Below are 10186 nucleotides of genomic sequence, written 5' to 3'. Positions count from 1 at the left end.
TTAGTCAACTGGAAATGACTGCTGGACGCGTTCCAAGCCAACCGTGTAAATTTGTCAGCCTCCAAAACTGTCATTGGCACATCCTCCATCACTGTCCTAGGGTGGGTGTGGGATTACGGCACTATAAGAGCCAACCCCCATCACATCTTCACATTATCCATGTGTGCCACCCCCCCCCTCCCCCACAGAAAAGGTCTCCGGTCTTCAATCTTTTATTGGCACTTACCAAGTCCGAGCTCGCGTTATCTCCGGCTGTTGAAGCTTACTCTCGCCATTAGACGATGGCGTGGCCATTAGACGATGTCGTGGCTGGCCGCCTGTCCCAAGAGGAAATTGCTTGGATCCCAGACCTCATCTAAGCATTCCACACTACACAGAGAGCCCTTTCTTAAAACAGAACCATTATGACAAAGGGACAACCAATATTTTTGAGTGATGGCGTTATCTCCTCTGCAGAAATTTCACCATGGTGTGAGATGCATCCGTCACAGCGTAGCAGATTGCTGTTGCATGGGTACAGGTCTTTGTTGGGCGTTCTTCTGGGTCTAAACGGATATCAGAACTAGAGCAAATCGACTGTGTCGCCTATATGCCCCCGCATACTCCCACAACCGGTAGATGCCCTCGTTCACTGTCCTAAAAACAAACAAGTTTAGTTTGAATCCTTCAGCTGTTTTCAAGACCAAGTATCACTTTTTCAACAGCCATGACAGGTTTCACATCGATCGGTGAAGCAGTTTCAGAAAAGGGATTTTTTAAAATGATGGACCTTTGATGTCATCATTATCATGCTTTTGTTCCCCATTGGGAGTACATGATGACTTGCCAAGTTTAAAATTTTTCCATTCAGCTGTTTCCCAAAAATAATTTTTAATTATTTCCTTTTAATCCAAGATGGCTGCCATACCACGTGACCTATGAGGTCACAATTAATCATAAAGACACTCTGCATGGGTGTCACTCCTACACTGAAAGTTTCGTCTCAATCGGACACGTGGTTGCTGAGAAAAACGAGGTTTAGCCCGGACGGACGGACAACCCGAAAACTTTGTTGGCGGAGGCATAAAAATGTCGGAAATGTACGCTGGTCGACTGAAAACTGAAATGCAAGCGGTCGACTTGCCATATATTGTCTACGAAGATACATCACGGACGATCGTGTTGCGTGCAATGACTGAGCAACAATTGGTTATTAGCGCTGAGGAAGCGCCTCTAGCGAATGACTTCCAGCCAGTGTAACGCGAATTCCTGTCACAGGAATTCTGAGATCATATAAGTGTGACGTGGCAGTTCCTGATTGGTTCGTGTTGGGGAACCCCTTCTCGCTGCCGACGTGACGTAAATTCGCGCACGCGCACTGGTGAAGCGCGAGATTCGGCCCAAGGTTCTTATTATTATTATTATTATTTTTGTATACAAGATCGAGGCTCGAACCATGATCGAGGCTCGAAATTCCATGCCCGAACCTCAGCGCAATCCAAGAGGATTCACTTGTTTCACTGAGCATCTATCTATAATTCCAGTAATCTCTGTGTGTATGTTTGTATGTTTGTATGTTTATATGTCTGTGACCGCTGTTTCTCGACAACCACGGGTCCGATATACTTTAAACTTGCCAGGTATATTGCTGGGGACCCGAGGATGTGCCTTTTCAAGGTTTCATATTAATCGGACAAGTAGTTACCGAGCTATGTCCAAAAAACGATTCAACCAATCAGAGAGCAGCGAGCTATCACGTGTGCCGAACGTGGCGAACAGACTCTGCCTCGGACGGCACATTTGAGAGCGTATTCATTTATTTCACGTTGGAAAACGATGTTGCCGTTAAACTATGTTTTAAAACTAATAAAAACTAATTTGCGATTCATCGTATTCATCGCTTCACATTTGCGACAGTGAAGACTTCACTCCGGCAGCCAATCACAGAACGCGTTGTTGCGAGCCAGAGAGCCTGCGCCATTACGGTTCGTAATTCGATTTCTTCCGGAGAAAATAATAATTTCTCGATTTCTTATGCGCATTATTTCTCCCAATTCAGTCAGAGCGAAGGGCGGAAGCGAAGAGCGTTGTTTTTTTTGTTTACGGGCGTACGGGCGTACGGGCGTATGGGCGGGGTAGAGCGTACGGGTAGCGTTTTTTTTTTTTTTTGGCAAGGAACGGGCACCCACGTACGGGCATGCCCTAGTCATCTCCAATGCAATGAAAGAGAGATGTTGTGATTGGCATGAAGAACTGTGTAGGGATCGTGGGGGCGTGGCTAGGGGGTCGGTTGCTTGAAATCATGATGACGTAATATCCTGTGACAGCCCTCCATCGTCTCGTAAAGAACTGATTCAAGCTGTGCTGATTTTATTGAATATTTCTGCAGTTTCCTTTCTATTTTCAATAAATGATTTGCTTACAAGTTCTGATAATGTTTTGGCTTAATTCCTTCCTCATTTATCCAGTTAAATGTGTTAGTCTTTTAAGCCGGTGTTTATATGCATGATGGAGTAGTTAAAGGGAGTGGATTCGGATAATTGGAGAAATTTTACCGATATACCGGTAATTTGTTTTCCTCTGCAGTTGGTAATTCAAAATGAACAAGATTGGTCTGTATTATTAATATTTTGCTTATAATATAATCCTTTCTTTCCTTTGGGATATTAATTTATCGAGTACAAGAAAGGAAGTTAAAATGGCAGAAGGTGAAAGGGCTAAGGAGGATCAAGGAAAAGGATAAAAAAAAACGGAGCCAAACTCGGCACTTGGCTTTGTGAGAGGATAGTTTATTCAGGAGGTAGTTAAGAGAGGCAGATAACTCCTCAACAGGATCTCGAGGCGCCATGGCGACTGGTCCCAATCCTACTCCTTCACCGAGCCGACAGGGCCATGGATCGTCGTCTGGTTCTGGGGGTGCAGCAGGAACCAAGAGCGGATGCAAAAGGCCTCCTCCTCCAATCTACAATGGCCTTGTTAACTCGTATGAGGACAAAAACAACGATTTTGTATGGTTAGCAAAATTATATTTGACTATACTTCCACCTCTTATTTTGCTCTGCAAATTCGGGCGGTAATACTAATCGTGGAGAGGAAGGAAGGGGGTGGGTGGATAAGCTGTATGGGGGGAGGAGGAGGGTGGGTGGGGAAAGCTCGGGCGTGTTTAGTGGGGAGGGATGGAGGGGGGTGGTTGGAGAAGCTGTATGGGGGAGGAGGAGGAGGAGTGTGGGTGGGTGGGGCAAGCTCGCGCATGTATGGTGGGGAGGGGGGGGGGAGAGAAGCTGTATGTATGGGGGGAGGAGGAGGGTGGGTGGGTGGGGCAAGCTCGCGCATGTATGGTGGGGAGGGGGGGGGGGAGAGAAGCTGTATGGGGGGAGGAGGAGGGTGGGTGGGGCAAGCTTGGGCGTGTATACTGGCGGGGGTGGGGGATAAGTGTAAGCATGGGGGTGGGCAAGGGCAAGCTCGGGCGTTATATGGGGGAGGGGGCAAGCTCGGGCGTTATATGGGGGAGGGGGCAAGCTCGGGCGTGTATAAGGGGGGGGTTGGGGGGGAGTTAAGGGCAAGCTCTGGCGTGTATTGGTGGGTGGCAAGCTCGGGCGTGTATAGTGGGGAGGGATGGAAGGGGGTGGGTGGAGAAGCTGTATGGGGGTGGAGGAGGGTGGGTGGGGCAAGCTCGCGCATGTACGGTGGGGAGGGTGGGTGGGGCAAGCTTGGGCGTGTATACTAGCGTGGGGGGTAAGGGTAAGCATGGGGGTGGGCAAGGGCAAGCTCGGGCGTTATATGGGGGAGGGGGCAAGCTTGGGCGTGTATACTGGCGAGGGGGGTGGGGGGTAAGGGTAAGCATGGGGGTGGGCAAGGGCAAGCTCGTGCATGTATGGTGGGGAGGGGGGGGGGAGAGAAGCTGTATGGGGGGAGGAGGAGGGTGGGTGGGGCAAGCTTGGGCGTGTATACTGGCGGGGGTGGGGGGGTGGGGATAAGTGTAAGCATGGGGGTGGGCAAGGGCAAGCTCGGGCGTTATATGGGGGAGGGGGCAAGCTCGGGCGTTATATGGGGGAGGGGGCAAGCTCGGGCGTGTATAAGGGGGGGGGTTGGGGGGGAGTTAAGGGCAAGCTCTGGCGTGTATTGGTGGGTGGCAAGCTCGGGCGTGTATGGGGGAGGGGGCAAGCTCGGGCGTGCATAGTGGGGAGGGATGGAAGGGGGTGGTGGAGAAGCTGTATGGGGGTGGAGGAGGGTGGGTGGGGCAAGCTCGCGCATGTACGGTGGGGAGGGTGGGTGGGGCAAGCTTGGGCGTGTATACTAGCGAGGGGGGTGGGGGTAAGGGTAAGCATGGGGGTGGGCAAGGGCAAGCTCGGGCGTTATATGGGGGAGGGGGCAAGCTTGGCGTGTATACTGGCGAGGGGGGTGGGGGGTAAGGGTAAGCATGGGGGTGGGCAAGGGCAAGCTCGGGCGTGTATAAGGGGGGGGGGAGTTGGGGGGGAGTTAAGGGCAAGCTCTGGCGTGTATTGGTGGGTGGCAAGCTCGGGCGTGTATGGGGAGGGGCAAGCTCGGCGTGTATAGTGGGGAGGGATGGAGGGGGGTGGGTGGAGAAGCTGTATGGGGGAGGAGGAGGAGGGTGGGTGGGGCAAGCTCGCGCATGTATGGTGGGGATGGGGGGGGAGGGTGGGTGGGGCAAGTTTGGGCGTGTATACTGGTGAGGGGGGTGGGGGGGTAAGGGTAAGAATGGGGGTGGGCAAGGGCAAGCTCGGGCGTTATATGTGGGAGGGGGCAAGCTCGGGCGTTATATGGGGGAGGGGGCAAGCTCGGCGTTATATGGGGGAGGGGGCAAGCTCGGCGTGTATGGGGGGGGAGGGGAAAGCTCGGGCGTGTAGAAGGGGGGGGTTGGGGGGAGTTAAGGCAAGCTCTGGCGTGTATTGGTGGGCGGCAAGGGCAAGCTCGGGCGTGTATGGGGGAGGGGGCAAGCTTGGGCGTGTATGGGGGGGGGCAAGCTCGGGCGTGTAGAAGGGGGGGGGGGGGAGTTAAGGGAAAGCTCTGGCGTGTATTGGTGGGTGGCAAGGGCAAGCTCGGGCGTGTATGGGGGAGGGGGCAAGCTCGGGCGTGTATGGGGGGGGGCAAGCTCGGGCGTGTATGGGGAGGGGGGCAAGCTCGGGCGTGTATGGGGGTGGGGAAAGCTCGGGCGTGTATGGGGGGGGGGGAGTTAAGGGCAAGCTCGGGCGTGTATGGGAGGGTGGGCGGTTAGGGCTAGCTCGGGTGTGTATACTGGCGGGGGGGGGATAAGGGCAAGCATGGGGGTTGGCAAGGGCAAGCTCGGGCGTGTATGGGGGAGGGGGCAAGCTCGGGCGTGTATGGGGGAGGGGGCAAGCTCGGGCGTGTATGGGGGAGGGGGCAAGCTCGGGCGTGTATGGGGGAGGGGGCAAGCTCGGGCGTGTATGGGGGGGGGGGCAAGCTCGGGCGTGTATGGGGGGGGGGCAAGCTCGGGCGTGTATGGGGGGGGCAAGCTCGGGCGTGTATGGGGGGGGCAAGCTCGTGCGTGTATGGGGGGCAAGCTTGGGCGTGTATTGGGGGGAAGACGCGTTCCAAGCCAACCGCGTAAATTTGTCAGCCTCAAAAATCTGTCATTGGCATATCTTCCATCACTGTCCTGGGGTGGCATCACCCTCGCAACAAACTGTTTTGTTGTTGTCATGCTTTATCTACCAAGCGATCTCCTGATATGTCATGAATGTTGTTCTTGATCATCCTAGTATTATAGCCGTGACAAGTGGCTGTCATATCTGGAAAAGTTTCTTTTTTTTTATTTACTTTTTCTATTATTTTAATTGTCTCCATGTTTGTATTCTCAGTCCCATCTGTTTTGATATGATTGAAGAAGCCTACGTGACGAAATGTGGCCACAGTTTTTGGTGAGTATAAATTGCACAGTTTAAGTGCATTTTGAATCTCATTTTGTTTCATTGACTTCCATTCCATTGCAATAGCGCTATTCAATTTTACCAAACACATGTTAACTAATAAAATGATTTACTTGACTAATAATAATGAACAATAACTAGAACGGCACTCTTTAGCTTGATATAATGCCATTCAGCTGTGCCCAAGTTAGCACATTTTTACCTGACACGACCTCTGACCTTTGACCTCAAAATTGTCAAAATTTTAATCGGTTCATGTTTACATCATTATACATACCTGTACCAAGTTTTCCTTTAAATCCCTTCAGCTGTTCACAATCCCTCACATTTTTACTTGACATGACCTTTGGCCTTTGACCTCAGGACCCCCAAAATCTAATAATTTAATCTTTGCGTCATTATACATACCTGTACCAAGTTTGAATTGGATCACTTCAGCCGTTCCCAAGTTATAGACCTATTACAGATTTGACCTTTGACCCCAAAATCTAATCACTTCATCTTTACATCATTATACATTAGTCCAGATGCCAAACAGGCATTTCAAGGCAAAGCGTGCTTGAGCGTCATTATGAAGTTTTTTGGTTGATTCATCATCTCTGACCTATCCTGAACCATAATTATGCTTGATTATAATCAGCCGGGTGCCAGATTGGCACCCTTGAGGATTTTTTTTGGAGGCGAAAAACAAAATGGCCGCCACGACTTTCCGATAAATTCTGTTTTTGCCAATATCTTCACTTCTAATACATTTACATTTATAAACACAATTTGGGTGTCTACTTCTATGTTTTCATTGTCAAAGAATCCGCTAATGATAAGATTAAAGGTGTATATATTAATCCTGTATCATATTTTCAAGATGGCCACCATTTCCCTGTATAAAAAGGCTATTTTGCAGTTCCATTGATAACTTCTAGTTAGAAATTGAATTTGATGAACCTTCAAATATTAATACAATAACAGTCGCAACTATTATACCGGTGAACACTTATTGGTGATACAATTTATTCCTTCATCTCACCTTTAGAGATGCGTCTGATAACTGGAACTGTTGGAGGATGCTCTTCAATTTCTGGCGTGACATTTTCAGTCATTTGGGTCAAAAGGAGGGCAAGAGCATGAGTGGAACGAAGTCCATTTGGGGAAGACACATTAGCATCATAATTGTCTGCTACTGTTTGGATTAAGCCACTTTTGCTGTTAAACAATCCTCTCAGCTCTTCTTTGTTTGATGAAGCATGTGCAGCTGATGCCTTGAAGCGGAGTATTTCGTCATATGATACACAAATGCCAAAGGCGTGGCATTCATCTATCAGCTGTTTTTCTCTAAGCAACACTTCAAGAGCGATCTGAAGACTTGTTGCCTTATTGGTGACACAACTTGTAACAATGCTTCCAATGAGAAGGGCTTGGTTGCTGTCAACTAATTTTGGTGATATTGCTGCTAAGAGATTTGCCAGGGTTTGGCTTACCACTTCTGCTGCAATCTCATTCGAAATACGGGTCGAGTATGTTTAGTCAGACTTCTTCAAATTTTTGGTTTCCTGAATGATACACTTCACAATGTGTTTCACATCTGGAGTTCCTTCGTCTGTGTCCTCCACTGCTCTCAAGATGTTTGGTGCATGTCCCTTGAAGACTAGTAGACTCGCGTACCCATTTCCTGACAACGTTATGAGTTCTGATCCAAAATGTGCTGTTACACATTCGACAAGATGACGCCGTGACTGCTTATCACCACCAAATGAATTGTACATGTCTTGAAGCTCCACAGAATTCCAAAGTTTACACTTATCTTTTTCCATCTCCTCGACGACGTGCAAGAAGGCTGTGTCAACATCTGTAGAGGTGCTTTTCTTTTTAGTGGCAGTTTGTATAGCTCTTGGTGACATGAAGGAATTATAGCAATCAAGATGATATTGGGCATCAGCAGCATGCAAGTCGGAGAATGCCCCCTGGACTCTGAGGCGTACATCATCAGCTTGTATGTCATTGCGTTGGTCACAAACAGTCAGAATCCTTAGCTTAAATGGCATCTGATTCTTTCCTCGATCGACTGTTCTACATTTTATCACTTTTATCCATCGCTGTGGATTTCGAGGATCAAGGTGGTCACAATGATTGCCACAGAAGATACAGTGCTTTTTGAAATCAAATTCACATGGATGAGAACGTCGTGTTTTCTTTGGTGGAGGAGCTTCTTGCTTGTCTAATTTTTCATGCCTCTTTATATGCTGTTCGGATGTATATGTGGATACACAGCTTTTGTTACACAGAATAGACTGAGAATCGGTTAGTTTTTCATGAAGCAAATTACCTCTACTCTACGTATACTACTTTTAATGATTTTTTCAATTCTAGTTCTACCATTCAGTTCATTCATTCATTCATTCATTCTACCAGCAGTTAGTAATGTCCTAGAAGCATTAGAGCAGTTAAAGAAACAGGATGTACTCTCTTCAGAAGAAGCCATGGTCTGCTGTTGTCACATCACCTAAAAAGAAAAGGAAGAATAGTTACTTTATGCATATGCAATCACTATTGAAATGATTATTTACAAAGTTAATGACAGAAACCTGAAACAAAAAGGAAAGAAATTGATCAGGCATCTAAGGTTGAGGCTGGTAGAGTTTCGGGTCCCAAGGTCCCCCAGAACTCATAATACAAAAACATATATAAAGGCAAAATCGATGACTTTATCTGAATTTTATCGTTATCGGTGGATGCCATCTTCAAAGTATGATACATGTGTTATAGATACAACTTTAATTATATCATTATCGGAATATTTGACCTTGAAAACATAATAATAGTCACTAAAATTGTGTTTCTAAGTACATTAGAAATGAAGATATTGCACAAAACAAAATTCTTCGGAAATCAGTGGCGGCCATTTTGTTTTTTGCCTCTAAAAAAAATCCTCAAGGGTGCCAATTTGGCACCCGCCTGATTCTAATTCAGGATAGCTCAGAGATAATGAATCGACAAAAAAAACTTCATAATGACCCTACAACATGCTTTTTCACAATTCCGCTGGACTACATGCCTGTACTAAGTTTGAATTAGATCACTTCAGCCATTCTCAAATTATGGACCTATTACAGACTTTGACCTTTGACCTTGACCCCAAAATATAATATGTTCATCTTTACATCATTATACATAAGTGTACCAAATTTAGTCAGAATCCCATCACTATTTCACAAGTTATCACGGTAGCAGTATTTTTTATCTAACATGACTGACCTTTTCCTTTTGACCTCGTGACCCCAAAATCAAATCAGTTCATCTTTACCTCATTATACCTACCTGTGCCAAGTTTTACTAAGATTCCTTTAGCCGTTCACAAGTTATTGCGGCAACGAAAACCTATCATGGATGGATGGATGGACAGACAGATGGACGGACAACCTGAAAATATTATTACGTTTGTGGGGGGTACCAATGAAATACCTTAGGGCCAGATAGGATTGTATCGGGTAGTGTGCTCCGAATGTTGTGAAGAAGAAACACCCATGTAACTAAGTAGGGTATCCAGCAGCTCCGTGTGTCCGGTAAGGTTGTATAATTGTCTCCATGAGAGGGTTGGAGCTATGTGAATTAGGTAAGGTATAAGGGTAATTCCCTGTATGTAAATGGCCTCTGTGGTTTTTCCTTTGTTCGTTATGACACACACCACACCAACCATGCACTCCGCACCTAAATAAACCCCATAACAAGCAACCGGATTCAGACATTTGAACGCTGCCACTGGCGCCGCCAGCCGAGTCGTCGCAACACCAAGCAGGCAGGGCCGTGGGGCTCCACCCCGAGAGGTGATGATTGGTCAGGGTGATGGACTGCTACGATGGATTCTGATTGGAGCGCACGCAGACATCATCATATGATGATCGAGACCGGGGAACAAAATGGCTGAGGACCATCATTTTCTTCCTCTTGGTCCGGGGTTTGACGACGAGCAGTCACAGTTTCCTCACTCCGGGCTGGCTTTGATGGCGTGCAGTCGCACATTTTCTTTCTCTTGGTTTCGATGTTCGTGGCAGGCGGTCGCAGCTCGTGCACTCTGACGCTCTTGGTGCGTGGCTTCGTGACGGCTGTGTGCTGTGCTGTGGGTGTTGGAGAGACCGTGGTGCTTTGTGGAGCGGACGACAAGGAAGGAACGATGGCCTGCTCGCTTCACGTTCAGCGGCTGGGGTGAACGCAGCTGCGCGCCAAGGCCTGTTTTTCCGCTCACGGACTTGGGAACCCATGCGGCGGCTGGTGGATGAACGTACTGCGCGCCAAGTTGTGCTTTC

The 10186-nt window shown here is 48.1% G+C and overlaps 1 protein-coding gene across 2 annotated transcripts in view; it reads left to right on the top strand.

The window, feature by feature from the left end:
• Positions 1-2629: 2629 nt before the first annotated feature.
• The window catches only part of COP1 (COP1 E3 ubiquitin ligase), a 90330-nt gene continuing 82773 nt past the window's right edge, over positions 2630-10186 (top strand). Inside the window, exons 1-2 of one of the 2 annotated variants that reach the window (XM_068125233.2) lie at positions 2630-2992; positions 5820-5879. Coding sequence is in view for 1 of the 2 variants with exons in the window: in XM_068125232.2 (XP_067981333.1) it covers positions 2826-2992; positions 5820-5879 (227 nt within the window). In the remaining variant the exon portion in view is untranslated. The remainder of the gene's footprint in view (positions 2993-5819; positions 5880-10186) is intronic. The other variant, XM_068125232.2, reaches the window with a different exon arrangement.

The sequence above is a fragment of the Myxine glutinosa genome, chromosome 8 (genome assembly GCF_964187855.1).
Source record: "Myxine glutinosa chromosome 8, kmMyxGlut1.1, whole genome shotgun sequence".
Lineage (NCBI taxonomy): Eukaryota > Metazoa > Chordata > Myxini > Myxiniformes > Myxinidae > Myxine > Myxine glutinosa.
This window is presented reverse-complemented; position numbering and strand designations above follow the sequence as displayed.